General features: G+C 43.3%; 1 protein-coding gene across 20 annotated transcripts in view; it reads right to left on the reverse strand.

Annotated features, from left to right (window-relative positions):
• Window positions 1–1,167: 1,167 nt before the first annotated feature.
• The window catches only part of mbnl1 (muscleblind-like splicing regulator 1), a 49,916-nt gene continuing 27,336 nt past the window's right edge, over window positions 1,168–23,747 (reverse strand). For 8 of the 20 annotated variants that reach the window (XM_076981167.1, XM_076981168.1, XM_076981175.1 and 5 more), the window contains 10 exons: window positions 15,676–15,846; window positions 13,539–13,766; window positions 12,837–13,076; window positions 11,280–11,327; window positions 8,152–8,302; window positions 7,124–7,159; window positions 5,948–6,039; window positions 5,422–5,466; window positions 4,954–5,025; window positions 1,168–4,402 (listed from right to left, as the gene is read on the reverse strand). In XM_076981167.1, the coding sequence (XP_076837282.1) occupies window positions 4,969–5,025; window positions 5,422–5,466; window positions 5,948–6,039; window positions 7,124–7,159; window positions 8,152–8,302; window positions 11,280–11,327; window positions 12,837–13,076; window positions 13,539–13,766; window positions 15,676–15,846 (1,068 nt within the window). In that variant the 3' untranslated portion in view covers window positions 1,168–4,402; window positions 4,954–4,968. The remainder of the gene's footprint in view (window positions 4,403–4,953; window positions 5,026–5,421; window positions 5,467–5,947; window positions 6,040–7,123; window positions 7,160–8,151; window positions 8,303–11,279; window positions 11,328–12,836; window positions 13,077–13,538; window positions 13,767–15,675; window positions 15,847–23,747) is intronic. The other 12 variants (XM_076981177.1, XM_076981176.1, XR_013122281.1 and 9 more) reach the window with 12 other exon arrangements.

Genomic DNA, 23,747 nt, shown 5'->3' on the forward strand with positions numbered 1-23,747 from the left:
GGCCTGGTAACCATGACAACAGGTACAATGTCACACTGAGCCTGGTGACCATGACAACAGGTACAATGTCACATTGAGCCTGGTGACCATGACAACAGGTACAATGCCACACCGAGCCTGGTGACCATGACAACAGGTACAATATCACACTGGGCCTGGTGACCATGACAACAGGTACAATGTCACACTGGGTCTGGTGACGACAGCGGACAGACGCTTTGGTTTATTAGCAGTTGAGAAGCAGCAAGTGGAGATTAAACGGGAGCAGAATGCTGCTCACTCGGGTTTGACCACTTCAGTGGGTGACCAATGCTTAGCAACACAACACAGGTTACTGTGTCTGCTGTATACGCCTGTGTGTGCTTGCAAAGGTGCACACATGCAACTGTGTATGTGTGTTGTTTAAGACTTATGCTAAAATCTTGATGTTTTTATCACATTTATCCTGATGGTCAGATGGATTTTGGTGAATGTGTTTCACGTCCGATTTAAACGTTTAATGTGGCTGCGACGGATCACAGCTGAAGATATTCACCATTTTGTACTGTGTAATAATCTGTGACTATGAGAACTGCAGGACAGTGAGACCTTATTGACCTATTTATTCATACGGTGGACGTCTACCATATCCATCCTCTACATGCAGTTAAAAAACTTACAGTTTTTGTAAGTTTGTTTTTCTCCCACAGAGGAGCACAACGATGACATACAACGCTCAGCACAAGGCAGGAGAGACGTTCCTCCTGTCCTCACACCCTCTGTTAAAGGAGATCTGTGACATTTTGGACACGGTCCTCACACATTCACATGGAGCCCAACACACATGTGAAGACACTTTGGAATTTGCGTGTATAGTGATTTACGATTGGCACTTTAAGCCTGAACTGCTGTTTTGAGATATTTATCAGTCTGAGAGTGGATGTGCTGTCTGGGGGTGGAGCCTCTGGTGTTGCTAGCTCCCCACTCGACCTGTTTGATCAGGCGAATCAGGGTAGTCCCCTCTGCATGTGGGTGGAGTTAAACTGATAACCTTCCAATGTTTGTGTAGCATATTTTAAAATATTTTAAAACTTGTAAATGGTTCACAGGACAACAATTAATGTCACAAAGTGTCTGATTTTATTTCATTCCAAACAAGTGAAACGTGAGCCTTCCAGCCAAAATGTCAGAGTTGTCCTTCAAGCGAGAGGAAGCAAATAAAATTAAGGCGGAGCTTAGCTCTTTTTTGTTGTTTTTCTTTTTTTTTTTTAAGCGATGATTTAAAGTAATAATAAAAACGGCTGTCACTTCTGCAAGCATTAATCTGTTAGCTGGTCTATTACTCTATTTCTTAAATTATCCTAACAAAATTTCTCATAGAATCTTTATTTATTCAAAATAAGATCTTCATATTATACATGTTTTTTTTTTTTACTTTGTTTTATATTGACTATGTACAGAAGTGCAAAAAGTCGACCTTTGACCCTTGGGTTATGGCTCTGACTTGCAGCCCAGTGCCTTAGAGGCACACCCACACATATGATCTTAGTAAATATTCAAAACTCTCTGGGTATATATATATGCTGCTGCTCATTATTGGCCTAACATTCAGGGATGCTCTCTGAAATACCAAAATACAACTTTATGTTCTGAAATGGATACAGTAGAAAATAACTTTTTACTTTAGCACATATGATCAACATGTTAACTAAATAGTTTGAGACGATCTTAATTTGATAAGTAAAAAATTAAATTCATTAAATTAGCAAATGCCATAATTATTTGTTTCAATAACTACAACTCAACTATTTTGTAAAATCAATATCAAAACAAAGATGATCCATATCAAATTCAAACATATTTCAAAAAGGAGAAACATCAAACATTCTAACATCGACCTTCAATAAAACATTAATGTACAACAAAAGTTGCTAAAGTCCCTAAACATGAATTACTTGAAAATGAGAATGACATACGGAAAAAAGAATACATTTCTCTAAAGTCTAAAAAAGTCATTGACAATATTATCAAATACAAAATTGAATTACAGAAACTAAACATGCAAACATTTAGTAATATGATTCTATCTAAGGATTTGAAGTCAAAGTGATCGGTAAGTGTAATATGATTAATACAAATATAAAATGTGTGAACATTAAGATTTATGATTGAAATGGACATTTGAGTGTGTGAAAACAGTAACTGAATTCTAAGGCCTCAGTAAAGAAAGAGCAATAATCCCAGAGCTGAAGTCAATTCCATCACAGCTCCTTCAGTCCGATAAAAACTCAGCTGGTCAGCTGAATTACAATTTATAACATTCACTTATACACTTTGTTTTTTTTATAATTCACTTAAATTCACCATATGAATTTAAATGAATGAATTGACCCCAACCCTGAATGTTCTAACTCTAATCTCTGTACACCCATGACTTAAGACATTTAGGCTGAACTCCACTGTTCTAAAACCAAGTCTAGAATCTCAGTTCTTTCTTATTCAGTCTCACTGTGCAGCACAGAGCCAGATCTCTGACGTGATACCAGAAACTCAGAAGTGAAGGAGTTTCACCGAGTCCTCTGATATGCAGACTTGACTTTGGCGACGCCCTGTCTCCCTGACCACAAACAGAGACTTCCAGCAGATTCACCAGTCACTACTAACACAGCCTGGAATCCCCAGGAACATAAAGAGCAAAATGACTTTGGCACAACTTAACAGTTATTTAAATGTTCTACCTCCTCTTCTCGTCTTTTTTTTTGCTGTACATAGGCTAAAGGCTGCTTGAGATCATTATAAAATCATAAAATAAACACAAATGGCACAAAATCAATACAAACGAAAACTCAAATCCCAACCCAAATATATATCTGGTCTTCCCATATACAAAACAAATCTAAAAGCAGTCAATCTTTGACTATTCCAACACATCTAAGCAGTGCTCATCTCAGAGTCAATTTTAGAGTCCCCCGTCACTCCAGAGGGGACTAGAAACACTCACTTCACTCTAGCTGCAAGATCTCCACCAATCATGTGTCTTCACGTAAAGAAATGCCGCAATCACCATTGCGTGTTCTCCATTCTATAAACAATAAGACACCCAATAGGAACTACAAGGTTGAATGGAAAAGCCATTGAGAGCATTGTAGACAAATAACAATAAAAAAGTTCTTAAAAAAACAACTACAACAAAAACCTCACACAATCATGAAATTATGTATAAAAAGGTTCCTAAGAAACGATCTCTGGTAAACACAATAACACTGCTGATAGAACACTTTCCGTTTGTGGTGTGGAGCCCATGAAGGGGTGTGAAGCTTGCTAAGATGTGCTTTGAAAAGGATTCTAGTTTGAGCTAAAACATTCATTAGTCTTCCATAATCCTGATCTTTCTTCTACAAGCCATCTTGACTGGAGGTCAAACTGTAAATGCAGCAGTCTACGTGTATTTGACTATTTTGCTGAATGTATTGTGCCATGTAAAATTGTAATTATCTTTAAATTCAAGGTGCATCTTTGCAAATTTGTGTAAACTATATGGTAAATCAGTAACGCTTCACTTTACGTTACAATTAACGTATCTTATAAACATTTGCAACACACCTGTATTGTCTTACAATATTGTCTAAAAGTATTAATACTTACTTATAAAACAATCTGTGATAATCTCTAGTTTTATGGTGATGTACAGGCTGTGGCATATGCATATGTTTTAAATGTTTCCCCAGGCCCAACGTGCTCCACTGACCGAGCAGAGCAGTCTTTAACTAGTGGGCAAAACTTCATGAGTGGTCTGGCTAGAAGCGGAGGGCGTGGTGTCCCTGCTGTTACAGGTGCACCAGGACGAATGGCGTCTTGGCCAAGTTAGCCAATCGCTTCTCGCTTGCTTCTGCAGACTCATGTCATGTTGTCTCACGCACGTCTGTGTCCTCTGGAGGGGTTTTAAACCACTTTGTCCACATTAAGGAACATTTTTGACTTTAGGAGTTGGTTTCCAGATTAGACACAGCTTTAAACTTGCTGAAAATCTAGTCTGCGCTGTAATGTGGGTCTGGAGAAGCCGATTCTCAACGTGAAGTAAAGTGTTACTGAAAAATCATATCAACTTGAAAAAATTAAATCAATAAAAAATAATATATTGGTCAATTAATGTACCAGTTTGTCAGATGTTAAGATATGAAAACAGGACGTTGTTTTTTGCGGTGTGTGTACATGTGTTTTTCTGCCCGTTATATACACCGCTGCTTGCCGATATTTCTGTAGATGAGAGAATTGTGGACTGGAACTTTAAATGTTTAACACCTAAAGGGCATTTGACTAGAATAAAATCAACTCTCCTAACTCTGAACATCTGAAATGTGAACGTCCGATGGTGTTAAATTGTTTGTTTGTCCCAGGTAATAGATCAGCACATTCATTTGATCTGTAAAAAAAAAAAACAACAACAACAAAACACAATGTAAAAATGTATAAATTAACAACATCATTAGTCATCTTGCAAGTTACTCCTGTTCTTGCACAAGCGGACTCTCCTACTTTCTTGTGTTTAATATTTTCCGAGCCCCAGGTCAGTCTTTTCGTGAAATCCCGTCTCCTAGTATGTGTGTACCACTGATCCTCACCAATTCTGTGTTTAGGAGTTTGGGCAGGACAAAACCGAGGACGGGACTGAGAAACACTGCTCACTACACAGGGAATTACGTCCTCTGACAAACAATACGGGGTAAAGGCAGCGATGCTGACTCAGTACGGGACAGTACGGGACAGATCATATTCCTTATTCATTCATTTTTAGGGGACGGGCCTGACAGTGGCCAGACTGGAGAGCAGAGACACCTCACGACTCCTGACAGCTGGGGCACGCTACATCACACTTCCTACTCTCCAGCTCGGCTGAGTGCATTAAACACTGGATTCTACTGGGAAGACAACAGGAAATGGTTTTAAAATAGACAACAAAAGGTGGCAACTCACTGGTCTGGTCTGTGACTACATTTGAGTCAAGTATTTGTGACTAGTCAGATGCTCAGCAGATATTATTGGAATCTAGAGAGAAAACACACAGAAAAAGTTAGATTTTGTAGAGTTTTACAGCAAAATCCTGGTCACTGAGCCCCAAAGTTCATTGTTCATTAGTGAAAAAAACATTCTAAAAAGGCTGGAGGACCAACAAGCCCCTAGTGTCCAAAACACAACGCATTGTTCTGCTTGGAGACCTGACGGTTCTGTAAAGCCTGAGCCAATTGATGGTCTTTACTGTTTACAGGGACCACTGGACTACCAGGATATGTGGAACTTCTCGTATTTGACCTGGACAAACACGGCAATTCTTGTCCATATCGACGATTGTGTAACTATATTCGAAACAGGCTAACCAAGAACAGAATACAGCATCGTCTGCAGATGTCAAGAACATTACAGACAAGGACACTTCACACGTACCAGCTGCATGTATTCGTTGGTAGTCAGCTTTGATAGAGAAGAGTCCTCAAAGTAAAAAGGGACAAGAAGAATAATATTAAAATGCTATTCACCATTTCTGAGAAACAGCTCTTCAAAGATGACAGCCCCCCCCCCCCCCCCCTCCCTCGCCCACAAGTGGTGTTCAAAACAGGAAGATTTTAATGAATGACACACATAGTTAAATAAAGAGATATGTCATTAAAACACTACCCTCTAATTCCTTTGTTCAACAGTCCTGGGTTTAGACAATAGAGAGAGCTACAGGTTTGAATATGTGCTATTCATGTAATTTGATGACCAATAAATATTTAGATTTAATAGAATTAATAATAATTTCATAAAAATAAAAAAGTAAGTGTAAGCCAATGAGAAGGAGAGGTGAAGCCCCCCAGTCAAAACGCCCCATCCGGATTTGCAGTGAGAGGGGGGGGGGGGGGTGAGATGAGAGAGAGAGAGAGAGAGAGAGAGAGAGAGAGAGAAGGGGAGGGCCATAAAGAAGGCAAACCTGATTGGCTGATGCAGATGCGAAGGGAACACTAGTGGCGGACGTGGTTGCTGCAGACACTGCGGCTGGTGAAGCGCCGTGCATCATGGGTACTTTTTAGAGGGAAAATCATGTGAGCACACAACTAAGGGGGCGTGGCCAACACATGTACACATGTGAAAGAGAAGAAATGGTGTCTAAGTAAACTGAGGAAGAGGAAGGAAAAGAGGAAGAAAGCCTGACTATGCGTCCAAATCACCAGTGGTACAACTGTAGTTTAATCAAACCGTTCTCAGAAGAAAAGTATTAGTAAACACTGTCTCACTTTCACACCGTTAAGACTGTTAAGGCCATCTGCTCATAGCCAATTTGCATTGTGGGATTTGTAGTCCAAAACTGTGGTTGTTAATTTACCAGTGGTGATTTTACAGCAAAAAAGCCAATTTGTGGCATTAGAGTTAAACTTACAGTGGCCGAGAAGGACAAGACAACTTGACACTTTAGAAAACAAAATTACAAATGTGCAAACACATTTAGCAGACGTGTAACACTTTTACCAGAAGGCTACCAAAATAAATTAGCAAAACGGCGAACCAGATATAAAGGGCAGGTGGAACACACAGGAAGGCTGTAAAAGGGGAGGTACATCACACAAGAAGTGACACAAGCTAGTGGCGTTTGCGGGAAGTAAAGCTGAGCTGAGACTCAGTCGTGTCGGGAGCAGGATGTAAAGCATTTGTCCAATTCGTTTTTTTTTTGTGTACTTCTTGTAATTGTTTCCCTAAAATGTCAGATGTGTCTTGCTCTTCCCAGCACAGCGAGCTGGTACGTCCAGAGACGCAGGGTAGGCAGAAGCAGATACAACACTTCACAGAGCAGCTTCAGTGTGCTGGGACACATGACTGTGTAGCAGCTCCTCACTGATGTCAGGACCACAAAACACATTGAAAGCAAAGAAGCAAATCCCTAAGATCAGTCATGTGTGACACGCAAAATCCCGTTTTCTAAAAGCATCTCCGGCAAAATCCCCACACCACCCGCCAAACTACTGTGTCTGTGGTGCTAGCGGTATGCTGGCCAATCGGGACGCAGGTTAGTGCAGTGTGGTGATGCTCTACGTTGGGTTTCTATGGCGTCAGTGTGAGCTGCGTAAATCTGGATGTAAGCAGCCAAACAGGAAGACGGCTAGAGACCTACCCACACTTGCCGCCGGGGTCATGCACAAGATTGAGCCTGCCCATCATGCATTGCAACAGGAAGTGGATTGGAAAAAGGGAGAAGAATCAAAACAGCCCATCACAAGGTTGGTTAGAATAAAGATAGACAACCAACAAAGGAAGACCATGAACAAACCAATTAAACAAACAAGACTGCAGGGAATCGTGACATTCACAGAAAGACTGATTAGATGTGGAACATGTGATCTACGTTTCGGAAGGGACAGGAGTAAGCTCGCCAGAGACAGTAATGAGCCTTTAGAAGACTGATCTCTTGCTTAGAGTGTAAGACTGAAAATGCATCTCAGACACAAACATACTACTTTACCGAGTAACGATAGTAATGTCAGTACTAATAACAGAATCAGCCCACATGGTGTCGGTGAGTCTGCGAATCTCGTAGATATTTTGGATCAGGTCCTGTCTTGCCTACACATCAGTGTTTATTACATTCATTCTAGATAAAGTGACACATTTTACATAAATGAAGGAGAAATGTAACTAGGAACACCCCCCAAACTCAAAAACCTGACACTGATAAAAAATAAACAAATAAAAAAGATTTTGTCATTGTACCTCACAACGTAGACTCACCTCAGTAATGGTCTGATTGGCTAATTTAGCCCATGCTAAAGTTTTACGTGTGTTAAACCAAGAACCCATTTAAAGATAAACCTTTTAAGCTATGGATTTTTATAGGATATATTAATACATTGCATGTGTGCATTCAACAATGTCTCATGATGCATTCATTGAAACCCTTCTCATGAGTAAGTTATTCTATCAAATATCCTATAGATATTTAGTAATTGTTTATAATTAGAAAATAAGCAAGGTGTAAATAAGCAAAGCTTTAATTTCTTTTTAATTATTTGAAACAAATTTGAATGAATTCCTGTGAATCTACAACGATGAGGTCTTGCTGATGCACACGCACGCATGCAAACATCACCACAGTCCTGCAGGGGGGGCGGGGCTTACTGGCCCAGGTGTGACAGGTAACCCTACCTGAAGGAATAAAGGCGGCTTGCTGCTGAAACTGCATGTTGGCCAGAGCCTGCTGGTACTGCAACATGCCAGCGTTGAACATGGGATTACCGCCGCTCTTCTCCAGGGCTGGTCTCTTTGGCAAAGGAGGCATTACATTATGGGGGATGCCCTGGTTGGTAAGGGGGGAAACGTGGGACAGACCGGGGGGGGGGAAAGGTGGAATGGGTGGGTTAGGAAAAAGGAGGAGGAGGAGGAGAAGGGAAGAGAGAATAAATGAGTCGGAGCACACACGATCACAGCACAGAACAAACAGGACAAAGACCAGAGAACAGAACCAAACCAAAACAAAAAGAGCAGGCAAGCAGCAGCCTTTATGTGACTACGGCAATAGTGCCCGGTCCCTGCCCACACACACACACACACACACACACACACACACACACACACACACACACACACACACACACACACACACACACACACACACACACACACACACACACACACACACACACACAGCCTCAAACATACAGGAACTAGTTAGCAAACTGCTTCAGCCGTTAACATTACTGCTCTGGCTGAGCTGACTAGAGCTAATGAAACAAGCAGAGCTCTACTAAAAATACATCACAAGGCAGTGGGACAACAGAAACACAACAGAGCAAATAAACAAGGACAGAAAGTGAAAGCATCAAAACAAGGATTAAACAAATCTGCACTGCTTTGACCATGATATCTGCAAAATACCAGACGCAAGTAATATCTGCTGCTCCTCTACCACAGAGCTGATACCCCAGATTGGCCAAATACCCCCACTACCACAGAGCTGATACCCCAGATTGACCCCCACTACTACAGAGCTGATACCCCAGATTGGCCAAATACCCCCACTACCACAGAGCTGGTACTCTACCACAGAGCTGATACCCCAGATTGGCCAAATACCCCCACTACCACAGAGCTGGTACTCTACCACAGAGCTGATACCCCAGATTGGCCAAATACCCCCACTACCACAGAGCTGATACCCCAGATTGACCCCCACTACTACAGAGCTGATACCCCAGATTGGCCAAATACCCCCACTACCACAGAGCTGATACCCCAGATTGACCCCCACTACTACAGAGCTGATACCCCAGATTGGCCAAATACCCCCACTACCACAGAGCTGATACCCCAGATTGGCCAAATACCCCCACTACCACAGAGCTGGTACTCTACCACAGAGCTGATACCCCAGATTGACCCCCACTACTACAGAGCTGATACCCCAGATTGGCCAAATACCCCCACTACCACAGAGCTGATACCCCAGATTGACCCCCACTACTACAGAGCTGATACCCCAGATTGGCCAAATACCCCCACTACCACAGAGCTGGTACTCTACCACAGAGCTGATACCCCAGATTGACCCCCACTACTACAGAGCTGATACCCCAGATTGACCCCCACTACCACAGAGCTGATACCCCAGATTGGCCAAATACTCCCACTACCACAGAGCTGATGCTTCAGATTGGCCAAATAACCCCATTGCCAAAAAGCTGATACCCCAGATTGGCCAAATACTACCTACTACCCAAGGGCTGATACCCCAGACTAGCCAAAACGCTCCACTACCACAGAGCTGATACCCCTGACTGGCCAAATGCCCCCAGTATCACAGAACTGATGCCACAAACTGGCCAAATATCTCCAATATAGAAGGGATGATATCCCAGAGTGGCCCAATACCCCTACTACTGCAGATGTGATACCCCAGACTGGTCAAATTCCCCAACTCCCACTGAACTGATGCCCCAGTCTGACCAAAGTCCTCCACAACAGCAGATACCCCATACTGGCCAAATACCCCCAGTACCACAGGACTGATACCCCAGATTTGCCAAATACCTCTACTACCGAAGCGCTGAGAAAACAACACACAAGCCCCAGAGCAGATAAACCAGATTGGCCAAATGCCCCCACAAAGGTGATATCATAAATTGGCCAAAAACCCAAAAGTACCATAGTGCTGATACCCTAGATTGGCCAAATAACCCCACTACCACAGATCTGACACCACAGATTAACAAAATAATACCCCACATTATTACAGAAATGATACCCCAGACTGGAGAAGTACCTCCAAACCCCACGTACCCCACATCCCTGTGCTACAGAACATGCAGGAAGATATCTATGCAGATATGACACAGAAGCACAAGAACCACGACCCACCGCAGTAAGACTAACCCTTTCCTCGCCGTGTAGGTGTAGGCTGCAGGTGATCACCTGATTGTGGTATTCCTTTTAAAGTGCTTGTTCTCAGGGATTTACAGCCAATCACAGTGCTTTCTCATAATGTCTAACACCTGGATTTGGTGCCCAGTCTTTAACGAGGCCCAGCCAGTCTACACACCTGTTTTATTCCTGTTTCCCGCACAGTGGCAAGCTAATACTGTCTAGAGCTGAGATTCAGTCATGTCTGGAGCCGAGACTCTATCGTGTCTGGAGCTGAGACTCGGTCGGGTCTGGAGCTGAGACTCGGTCGTGTCTAGAGCTGAGACTCGGTCGTGTCTAGAGCTGAGACTCAGTCGTGTCTGGAGCTGAGACTCAGTCGTGTCTGGAGCTGAGACTCAGTCGTGTCTGGAGCTGAGACTCAGTCGTGTTTGGAGCTGAGACTCAGTCGTGTCTGGAGCTGAGACTCAGTCGTGTCTGGAGCTGGGACTCAGTCGTGTCTGGAGCTGGGACTCAGTCGTGTCTGGAGCTGAGACTCAGTCGTGTCTGGAGCTGAGACTCGGTCGTGTCTGGAGCTGAGACTCGGTCGTGTCTGGAGCTGAGACTCAGTCATGTCTGGAGCTGAGACTCAGTCATGTCTGGAGCTGAGACTCAGTCGTATCTGGAGCTGGGTCAGAATAAAACCAAACGCAGACTGGAAGGGGACTTTTGAGGAGAAAGCTGGGAATCTAAGTTCTAATGAAAACAGATGATCTCTCCACAATCAGTTGATCACTAAAGTTACTAACATAGCAGTAGGAAGAGAACAGAAAGCCCGTAAATAAAGATTAAAAAAGGACTACGCTTGCAAATTAATTATTGTTTGTTAAGACACTACAACAAAGCAACATGCCAAGCAAAAAGGTGAAAGGTCATAGTACCAGGTCAAAGGTGGCCTCGAGGGGTCGCTTCAGTGATTTGACAGCCGTCTTAATTAGCAGGCAGCGAGCACATGATGGCAATGGGCCAATGGGGTTCAAGCGCATTAACATAAACAGCAAGCAGAGGTGCATCATGGGGGCAGCAGTGCATTTTGGGTGGGTGAGAAAAAAAGAAATAAAAAAACAAATCATTTGAATGCAGTATATCAAGGGGATATCTGGACTACGACATGCACATTAAAGTCATTTAAGAAAAAAGTCTATAACAATACAGTAGATTAATGCTCCACACTAGACTACAATAGCTTTATTACAGGGGCACTGCAAACAACAGTATTTGTTGTATTGGTCATACTTTCATTTTCACAGTATTCAGTATAAAATACATAGATTTACATAATATTACACACTGTCATTCCACCCCAGTATATTTTTTTACACATTGTATTCCTTCATATTAGAATGAACACTGCCCCCTACTGGACTGCAGCTGTAAACGTACTTTCTTACACAGTGTTTAAAGGAATCAGTAAGTAGAACAGATACAAGAAACATGACTGCCATGAACATGTGCTGGTCTCTGAAAAGGTACTACAGTCATAAGAGTACATGACATTACATGTACATTAAGTGAAATGAAAGGAGATTCTGACCCACTGGAGAATAACCCCATATTTCGCTTGTTTGACAGCAAGTGAGGTTTTTCACAAACTCTGGATAAAACACAGGTGGTTTCTGATCATTCAGAACATGTCAGCATTCCTGTGTAGTGGTGTGTAAGTTAACAGAATACACTGCGTCCCACAATATAAGAAATGTTTGCTGTCTATGAAAACACATTAATGTGTAATAAATATCTGACAAGAATGATTTTGTTCATTTTAACTGAACTGGGAAGCTGCTATCAGAGAAACAAAATTCCAAAGTATTATAGTATGCAAATTTAATTTAAATTATGATAATGTAGTGATCTGAAACCTTTCTGAAAGGACACCGAGTACTGTGAATATACTGACACAGGGGGAACCCACTCTGGGTGCGTTATCACAGAACGACCCTCGTCACAATAACAGTGCTGTCAAACTTTCACTGCATGACAAACGTAGCGAAATGTGAAGTTATAGTTCAGTGTCAGAGTTGTCCTTTAAGATTCATAAATGCCAGAGAGTCACTGGCAGACATAAGGCTCGCTGAGGTGTTTTTCCAAACACAAGTTTGCCCATACATGCCATAGTAGCTCCTGGGGCATTGTATGGTAACATAGAAGAAGCCATGTCAACCTGAGGCAAAACATAGTCATTTATGAAAGGTTAACACACACATATCCATATATAAACATGCAGTGGGAGGTGTGTGTGCAGATAACAGTGTGTGAAGGTGTGTGCGTGTGTGTGCATGTATGTGTGTGAATGTCTCTGTGCACGTACATTACATTTATTTTGGTATATACCTACGCCTGCTAGCTTGTGTGTGTTTGTATGTATGCACCATGTGTTTGTGTGTGTGTACGTGTGTGTGTGTCCTGTTCTACAGTGCGTGTGCAAAGGCAGTGCTCACCATGGTAACGCTGGCAGAGGCCTGGTTCACCTGGTGCTGGGCGGCTTTGATCTTGGCCTGCAGGTGGGCCGGAGGATGGAAGTACTTGCACTTATCACGAGAGCAGCGACCCTTGATGTAGTCCATGCACACGGTGACCGTGTTGTCCCCCGAGTCAATCATAGTGCTGTCAGCGGGGTGGGCGAAGCGACAGTCTGTCTCTCCGCGGGAGCAGTTACCACGCTGGTACTCACGACACACCTGCACACACACACACACACACACACACACGGATATGCACATCAGGACTTATCAGCACACACAGCCTGAAACAGCGGTTGTCTAACGCTTAGCTGTGTCTTAACGTGTACTATTATCTGTTTTAGTTCAGAGATATAACTATTGTTTACATGTATTCATACATTAGGGGGCAGCAGTTCACAGACATTTTACTGGTTACATGAGCTACATGCAGCTCGCCTCTTCGCACGGTGTGGATTTTTTTTTTACATTAAAGTTGAATATTAGGATGATTTCTTGTGCAGGCGTATCTGTGTACAGGCAAATGACAAACCTAACGGGACACACAGTATATATGTCTCACTCCCAGCCGCCCCCGTGTGAGATGTAAATCACACTACTGTTGTTCTTGTGTAACTGAAATGTCTGTAAAACCAACGAGCACGTCACCCTCCAGGGCGGAGACTAGCGGCGCACTCCTACCTCCAGTCGGTCGGTGCGCAGAAGCTTCTGGGCGGCGGCGGCGGAGGCGACCGCGGCGGCGTTGGCAGCGGAGGGGACGGGCGCCACGGAGGGGCTTCCCCCGATCAGGACCGGGGCGCTGGGCAGGATGTCAGCCGGCATCAGTGCCGGTGACATGGGGCCCAGGTACGGGTTAAACGTCGCCGCTCCAGCGCTAGTGGCTAGGTTCGGTGTGACGGAGAACAAGGGCTGAGAGAGAGAGAGATAGAGAGAGAGAGAGAGAGAGAGAGAAATAAGAGAGATAGAGAGGCTCAGGCTCTACTGAAAAGTTTCAGATCAGCAGCCGTTTTACAGGGTAATCACAATCCCCTTTGTATGCGTGTATGAGGTAAAATTATGGCCTACTAACCGACTGTTTATTTAACTGTTATCTAGATGTGGCAGATGAACTCCGTGACTTTGTGATAGTTAACAGTAATAGTTTCTGTAATCTGATGATGCAGGAAATTCCACAAGTCTAGGAATGTGACTATTATTTACACGACACATTCCACACTAAAAGCGGAAGTATTAATCCTATTCTACACTAAATGCAGAAGTATTAAGCCCATTCCCACACTAAAAGCGGAAGTATTAATCCTATTCTACACTAAATGCAGAAGTATTAAGCCCATTCCCACACTAAAAGCGGAAGTATTAATCCTATTCTACACTAAATGCAGAAGTATTAAGCCCATTCCACACTAAAAGTGGAAGTATTAATCCTATTCTACACTAAATGAGGAAGTATTAAGCCCATTCCACACTAAAAGCAGATTAAGCCCTTTTTACACCAAAAGTGGAAGTATTAAGCACATTCTACACTAAATGCGGAAGTATTAAGTCTACACTAAAAGTGGAAGTATTAATCCCATTCTACACTAAAAGCGGAAGTATTAATCCCATTCTATAAATGTGAAAGTATTAAGCCCATTCTACACTAAAAGTGGAAGTATTTAGCCCATTCTACACTAAAAGCGTTATGACGAGCACTTAAAGTCACAGCTTTTCCACCACGTGTGATTTCACACCGGATGTGACTATCCCGAGCGTATAGGATGGGACAGTAGGACAGACAACGAAAATATTCCCGTGGTGACAAAGGGTATGGGGATGAGTTTTGTGCCTACTGGTTTGGGAACGATAATAAAATATCTGTTTATACGGTAACGGTGACTGGATGTGTCACGCATGGTTTATTCTCTGTTCTGATGAGAATTCTTTCAAAAAGTTCAAATTCAGTCTGAAAGTAACATTTTAAGGAAGGTTATATTATAGGCCTGTCTCGACAATTCCATTAATGCTGGAAAATCTACTGCTATTAATTGCATTAGTGCTGCTATTTTCCGTTTTGAAAATAGGCCTGAGACACATGATATACACAAAGGTTTAATTTTGTACCGTTTGACAGAATGCGACAGAACAGACCCAGCGCATATTTCTGCACGTTTTTAAACCAACATTACTGCTGCAGTGCTGCGTTCAGCACGCGGTCTGTGTAAAAGATTACACTGATTATCCTAGGAGAGCATCGCTCACGAGGGGTTCACACCACCGTGTCCCTGTACACCACGGATTACCCAGTCGCGACCGGTATAAACATCTGATTCCATTATTCAGGGTAACCCATCGATTGGTTTTTGAAATATAGCTTAGCTAAGAACCAGTGGCATGAAAATCAAGACATCAACAGACTGGTAGTTTCTGGGTTCACTTTAGTTTCTGAAGTGACCGGATGTGGTAGTTTTTGTTAATATTTATGTCTGCCCCCATCCCACACACTGGTGGCCCTGAGAAAAACACACTATTTCTTAAAAATATATCACTAATCTCTGCAAAGCATTTACAGTACCCAACAGCCAAAAAAAAAAGTCCCAGTGAAAAAAAATATGGTATGGAAAATAAATTATTCATGCGTTTAAATATTTAACAGCTCATGTTTTAATATTTTAAGCTCCCAATTAGGATGTGTGAGGGAGTGATCATTTTCTGTGCTGTTTAAGATGGCAAGGCATGTTTCGTGTTTCTTATAGGATATTTGCATCACATGGATGTCTGTAGCTTTAAATGCCATTTTAGCTTTTCCTGTGAGGGAGGCGGAGCTGTAAAGGAGGCTCACCATTGGCTGAAGCTGGCTGCCAGGCATGATGGCATTGGCCAGCTGCATCTGCTGGGCCAACATCGCCATGTTCTTCTGCTGGATCAGGTTGTTACGACCGTTAATCTCCAGCTGGGTCTTCAGGTGTGGCGGAGGGTGCAGGTACTTACAGTTCTCTCTGGAGCAGCGGCCCTGGGGGGGAGAGAGAGAGTGAGGGAGAGAGGGAGGGAGGGAGAGGGAGAGAGGGAGGGAGGGAGAGGGAGAGAGGGAGATCAGGTACATTAAAGTCATTTGCATTTGAATTTATGCAGTTGTTTGTTTTCAACAGCAAATTCCTTTGCCCCTGTGTGTGTGTGGCCAGCTCCTGGATCACTAGGTCACCGAGCCCTGGGGGTGAGGGTGACATCACAGGGCCACTCCCATGTCTGACCTGTAGGGGGAGCACTCTCAGGTTTCACAGCAGGCGTTCGCCATGGCTACTCTGCTCTTGTCTGTGTGGCGTTAATACAGCCCAGGAAGTGAATGGAGACGTGTCTAGGTGACCCACAAATGACCTTAGACCTTTACATCTTTCGACCTTCAAAAAATTGCCCTTATGCGTGCTGTCCCTAAAAATAACATTAAGTAATTTTAAACAAATTATGCTTTGAAAAACAAATTAAGTGTGTAAATATTTCTTTTTTGCCTAAGTGGTTATTTTGTCACAAGTATAACAATGCGCAATAAAGTTCCACCCACACTGTCCTGAGAGATGTGGGGGTGGTGTGTGTGTGTGTGTGTGTGTGTGTGTGTGTGTGTGTGTGTGTGTGTGTGTGTGTGTGTGTGTGTGTGTTCCTGCTCCCAGCCCCAAAGCTATGTCTCTTAACCATGGGCAGACACTGTGAAACAGACAACGCTACCTCTAATCTGCCAGTTAACATAGTATATAGCACACAGTACACAGTATACAGTACACAGTATACAGTCTATAGTATACAGTATGCAGTGTGCTGATGCTACTGATGTTACTGGTGCTACTAAGGCATCTGTGGTCCTGACTCAGCAGTATCCTTATATATAACACACACAGTCACCCTGACCTTCTTTACATTTATGCTGATTCGCTGCGCATCTTGTGCTCCGAATAACAGAAAAATCCCTCCGTGTAAGCACTCTACGTGCATCCAGATTAAAACGAGCATCTCACAAAAAAGGTGAATGAAAAGTGAATGTTGATCTGCTAAACCTAGATTTGGGGAAATAATCTCGTGTGGTTGTAAGCACCGACTCAAAGATCTAGCCGTGTGTGTGCAAAGAGGTGTGTGTGTCCAGCCTAACACTTAAAAAGGAATTTGGTTTGCAAGGTGATCTGAACAGTCAGGTCATGTCGGTGATATCACACAGTCATGAGTTCTGAAGCTTCTGGGCACCGGAGTCGTTTTAATAACACAACCACACAGATTCTCAAGCATCTGCCGTAGTACCTGACACTGGGCTAAAATGAACCCAAACAGGATTTTAACGTATAATCGGTCCATCAATACCACCCAACCAGACACACCAGTGCACCAGGTATGGTATTCATTTAGTGCCAAAACTATTAAACTTCATTACCTTGGATAATGCAAGAGGCAAGCAGGCATCCAAATGTACAACACAGGTGTGGCGAACACACAAAACGTAATTTTGTTCAAACCACTTGGTTTCTTCGGCTACCATAGTGCCAGTATGTGCTTGAATAACCACATCTTCTTACAACTTTTAGTGATTCGTTATTACTTGTTTAAATCTTCTTGAACCTTCTACACATGTTACTAAGCTGGAAGGAACTGGGAAGGTGGCTGCACGTTCTGTTGGTCAACCAGATTGGGAGGATCTCGTCATTCTTGCTTTAATTCCTTTGGCACATGAGACGCCCAGACATGACTGCAAGTGTCAAGAACGTGATGGCGTGCTGAACTTCCAAGCCAGCACCACGATATCTCAGTACAGGATCAGGAATCAATATAAGGACTGTTTGCTTGTGCTTCCAGTGACTGCTACTGTATGCCAGACCCATGCCCCAGTTCGGTTGTACCAACATCTGCCACTTCTCCACTCCTCCAGAGCTGTGGAGGAACACATGCACCCCTGTAACACCTGGGAGAAGCTTGCACCAGCGCTCACTACTGCTTCCTGTCTACGCCAGTACACGACGCGAGTCTGTTCAGTCATACAACTCAAACGGTCTATAGCAATTACTTTCCATGGAGCACCAAAGCTACTGACCCAGAAACAGAGGAGACAGAGCTGCAGTGCTTTTCTGAGAACACCTCTGTGCACCTTGTTCCACTTCACACAGGAAGGAGCTTCGAACAAAGGCGTGAAGTGTGGCAACACAATAGCATCGCACAAAAACAACCCAACATGACAAAACCATGGAGTACAAAAACAGTTGCTAGTGGGATGCCCAAGCAGAGCAACGCAAACCTCCCCTTAGCGCCGTAGCAGTAAGACTCTCGGTGACTGCGTCTAGTTTTATGTATTTTAATGAATGACTGTTGACATAGATGCCAGAGCTGGGAGAACATTCTAGAAGGTGATTCGAGTGTTGGGAGAACATTCTAGAAGGTGATTCGAGTGTTGGGAGAACATTCTAGAAAGTGATTTGAGTGTTGAGAGAACATTCTACAAGGTGATTTGAGTGTTGGGAGAACATTCTACAAGGTGATTCGAGTGTTGGGAGAACATTCTAGAAGGTGATTCGAGTGTTGGGAGAACATTCTAGAAAGTGATTTGAGTGTTGGGAGAACATTCTAGAAGGTGATTCGAGTGTTGGGAGAACATTCTAGAAAGTGATTTGAGTGTTGGGAGAACATTCTAGAAGGTGATTCGAGTGTTGGGAGAACATTCTACAAGGTGATTTGAGTGTTGGGAGAACATTCTACAAGGTGATTCGAGTGTTGGGAGAACATTCTAGAAAGAGATTCAAGAGTTAGGAGAACATTCTTGAAGGCAGCTTGAGTGTAGAGTTAGTGTGTAACTTCAGATGTTCCCTGCTGTAGCAGAACTGGGACATGTCTCAATGTTCCATAAATCTGGAACTGTTAAGAACACAAGGGGTCCCACTAAACGCTGATGCATTAAATCTAAGGCAAGCAAACACAGTAGGCCTGTCGGCTGTGAGAAGCAGCCATTCCTATAGTAGCAGCACATGTTAGACCTGTGCTCGAGTTATGAGTCTTTGATATGGTTCAGTGCAAAGACAGAAAGAAAGAGAGAGAGAGAGAGAGAGAGAGAGAGAGAGAGAGAGAGAGAGAGAGAGAGAGAGAGAGAGAGAGAGTGGGTGAAAGAGAGACTGAGACTGTGATGAGACTGGAAATGCTATGTTCAGGATTCTAACCCCCCCAGCAGTGTGACGTATGAAGCAGGGCCATATTCCCTAATGTCCTAAGCAGCTGCTAACATCTCCCGTCCCGTCTGCAGGTGTCCAGGAGCAATAGGCTCTATAAACAGGTTGTTTATTTAGGGTCGTTTCCTTTGACTGCATTAACCATTACATTCCTAGCCCTTTCACCTACGCATGGACAAGATAGCCCTTTAGATCCATGCATACGTGATCTGTTGGGAAACAGACCCTTTTGTCTTTTGGTAATGAGGATGTCTTTGTGTGGTCATGTCATTGTGTCACCTGTTAGTGTGTTTTGTACGTCTGTCACTCAGGAGAAAGTTAGATTTCACATTTCACTGTGTGAGTTTAAAGCCGCATTATGTATTATTTTTGAAACTCTTTGTGCGAGGTCTTTGTGTGGCATGATCAAAACCCCCACTAACCTGCAGAGCACTTGCATTCTAGGCATCGATATTTGAAAGCTTCAAGCGCTTTGAAAGCTTCTGATAAGCTTTATGTGGAACATGGCGACGTCCTGCGTCTCTAAAGAAAAATTCCTTGGGCTAATTTTAGCACCAAGGACCATCAGACATGCCGAGGTCTCTTAGCAACTAGTCCAAAAGGAGGGAAAGCGTCTTATAAAGCACAGCGTTATGGTGAGACGGGTCCAGGCACCATTGCCAGGAAGGGCCGGCTGTGGCCCAGATCCCAGTGTGTCTGCCTCAAGGTGTGATGAAGCACTACAGGGTGGGCTGAGCATGTGCGAAAGTTGGAGAGCAAGTTCAGTGATGGGAACGACAGATTCAGGAGTGATAGAGTACAAAAGGGGTGGGTGAAAGGTTTGCTTTGGGAGGGGTGCATTTTATTGTGCAGACGGTGCAGACAGTTTCAACCCAATCAGTGTCATTTGTCTCTTATCGGGTTCTGCAGAAAGTCGTCAGAAAGGATCAGGAGGTATCCCTGAGCAGGCCAGCTCCAAGACTGTGAGCTCTTGAACATGGCCGCTGGGTCATCACAGTGTGAGTCACGTTTAGCCGCCGAGATCGCTCATGGTCCCACGCCCTGCTGCGTGATTGCTGCCAGGAGTCGGTGATCCTGCTAAAACCCTAGACTGAAATCTGCTCAGAATTCCCACTGTGCACCTGAAGTCCATGTGCACCTCACACGGGGCACCACACGTTTTATTACAATTTATTTGCAATGCCACACACAACTAATGGGCCAGTTATGGATTCAGTTTCATTTTTGTCTGCATCTTTGTAACAAACTATGAGAAAATGAAAAGAAAAAAACTAAGAAAAAAGCAAATAAGTTTAGTTACTGTATATTTATGTGCACTGACTTGGTACATATTGTCAGTGTTAAAAAAGTATCTTCACTAGCTAGCTAATAACAAACCTATAGGCGTGCGTGGCAGCTAGTCTAAATAAAAAATAATGAATATGAAGTTACATTAGCTCCACATAATGTGTCAGTGTCGTCATTAACATTAGCCTCCCAGTAGGTGTCGTTTCCGTGTGGTTTCAGTGCTGGTGTGTGCTCAGCTAGACTGGCTGAATTCTGTAACTCTCCCTGAACTACTGAATTCTGGAACGGTCTGATTTCACAGCTGTATTGGCCATGTGGTGGGTGAAAGGAGCCGTTGTGGTTATCATAGAGTAAGCAGCCAATAGTCGAGCTCCCACCAAAGGGCAGAAAACACAACACGTATCAGTGGAGCGTTTAACACTCACAGGGAAAATGAGAAGCTGGTAAGATGTGGATATAAATGGCTTCATATGACTTATTTCTGTAATCTGGTGTCACAGCTACAGAATGAAACCTATTCATGAACAGCTGTTCATCCCACCAAAATATTTTCTGTTTTTCTTCTATTTAAAACTAGAAGCTTTTAAAATATGATTTGCATAGATGAACGATACATGTTTGTGGTTTGAAACCTGGATGGTGTTCAAAAAGAGCTCCAACTCCTTCCTATGTGGGTTGGTGTGTTTTGTTCACACAGACAGAAAACACACGACACAGACACACACACACACACACCACAGACACACACAACACACACAGGCACACACACACACACACACACACAGGCACACACACACACACACACACACACACACACCACAGGCATATATATTTGCAAGTACAGTTGTTGCACATACATCATTCTGAATCATAAAAACATCTTTCTCTCTCTGTGTCTCTCTCTCTCTGTCTCTCTCTCCCACTCTTTCTCTCAGAATGACTGACGTCTCAGATCGATGATCGATTTCCTGTCCCACTGAGGCTTGGTGACTCAGCACTTTCTAAATAGCAGGAAGTGTAGTGTCCACTCCCAGAATTCCCTGGAAGCTGACTCACTATCATCCCACTTAGAAGGGTAAAAAGATCTCTGCCTCCCCCACATACACAGACATGTACACACACACACCGACTCATTATACACACACACAATTTACTGTAATAATTAAATATTTGCCAGAATCGATGGGACATTTTGCCAGTTGGACTAATCAAATCCAAAATATAGTCAACAGTTCTGCAGTTGAGCAGAATGTTTAATAATGGGCAGTTCATGAGTGAATATGTGATCTGTTCATCAGTTCATGAGTGAATATGTCATCTGTTCCATCAGTTCATGAGTGAATATGTGATCTGTTCATCAGTTCATGAGTGAATATGTGATCTGTTCATCAGTTCATGAGTGAATATGTGATCTGTTCATCAGTTCATGAGTGAATATGTGATCTGTTCATCAGTTCATGAGTGAATATGTGATCTGTTCATCAGTTCATAAGTGAATATGTGATCTCTTCATCAGTTCATGAGTTAATATGTGATCTGCTTTGCCATTAAGTGCCTTCTTTAGTGCTCGACGTACAACGAAACCATGTGTAACACTGTGCAAAGGGTGAATATGCATATGAACACACACACACACACACACACACACACACACACACACACACACACACACACACACACACACACACACACACACAGGGTGTCAGGCAATGCATTTGTGTGTGTGTGCGCGCCTGTCTATATTGCTCACACACACACACACACACACACACACACACACGGTCTGTGTCCAGGTCTTCGTGCACCTCTTTTCTGAACAGTCGTGTCTATCATGGTGATGGTAACCTAGCAACAGAGGTCCCTCTCTTTCCCTCTGAATCTTTTAGTTTGGTCAGAATTACAAAAGAGACACTATATTAAAATGTGCACACATATACTGCTTCACTTAGAGGAGTGTTTCACACATCTGGTCAAATGATGGCCTCTGGCCTAATCCCATGATAATCTACTCCAGCAGGCATTGTAATCTCCCAGCGATATAACAGCCATACAGCACATGAGAAACAGTCTATGTGTGTGTGTGTGTGTGTGTGTGTGGTTGAACTCCTCTTGGCAGTGGACAGAGGAGTAATTACTGCGAACAGTTTTAGACAGCACCTCGGTATGTAGTGCAGTTTGAAGCACTTAGCCTAAATACAATTAACTTCTCATTTAACAGATATATGCCAGACCCTGTGTGTGTGTGTGTGTGTGTGTGTGTGTGTGTGTGTGTGTGTGTGATAAGTGAAAGGGCTGCATGAGGGTAAATATTGCTTGGAATGATGGAATGGTTTACTAACATCACAGAGAGAGAGAAGGAGAGAGAGTGATAGAGATGGGAGAGATAGGGGGAAAGAGAAAAATGGAGAGAGAGGGAGGGAAGAAAGAGGGGGAGAGAGATGGAGAAAGAGGGAGAGAAGGAGAGGGAGAGAGGTTGACACGGTATAGTGTTAACAGCTGAAGACACATGAAAATGTTTTTTTTTTGCTTTAAAAAAGGAAAATAATTACCAAAAATGACCTTCCTCTCTCTCCCCCTCTCTCCCTCTCTTTCTCTCTTTCTCTCCACTGTTATCACTGATTCTGCATCTTATCCACTATGATGACTGTGTGACTTCCTGGGTCTGACACTAGTCAGTCCATAGGCCAGACGAATTGTAAAATTCACCTTCCCTGAAACATGAGAGCATGTCGGCTCAGACGAGGCCCTGTGGTCAGAGTTGATGAACCAGGGCAGTTCAGTGGTGACAGGACAGTTCAGCGATAAAGGGACAGTTCAATGGTAACAGGACAGTTCAGCAGTAACAGGACAGTTTGGATGTAAGTGGATGTGGATGAGATCAGATATACATATAAACACACATCAGCTGATCAAATCTTGTGTTTCTTCATAGTTTCATTTAGTAAACACTGAATTAAAACAGATAGGTTCAATCACCCCTTACACACACACACACACACACACACACACACACACACACACACACACATACACACAGCAATAGCCCTTAACCCATTTACTTCAGTGAATGGAGAAATAAATAGATGTAGTCACAGGCTATACTCAGAGAAATATAAATTACCTCACACACACTCACTAACACTCACACACACACACACACACACACACACACACACACACACACTCACTTACAACAAGCACACACTGTAAAACCGTTGGGTTCATGTAGGGTCTTTGATGATGTCAGCAGTAGAAGTGGTGAGATTGTGTAATGTGACACCCAGTCGCTCGCTGTAGCGATTTCTGTTTGAGATAGACAGCTGGGAGGGAAAAGATGTGTGTGTGTGTGTGTGTGAGAGAGAGAGAGAGAGAGAGGGAGAGAGAGTGTGTGTGTGACGGGAGGTGTGAGGTCTGTACAAGTGTGAGATGACTGTAG

This window comes from Brachyhypopomus gauderio, chromosome 19 (assembly GCF_052324685.1).
Source record: "Brachyhypopomus gauderio isolate BG-103 chromosome 19, BGAUD_0.2, whole genome shotgun sequence".
Taxonomy (NCBI): domain Eukaryota; kingdom Metazoa; phylum Chordata; class Actinopteri; order Gymnotiformes; family Hypopomidae; genus Brachyhypopomus; species Brachyhypopomus gauderio.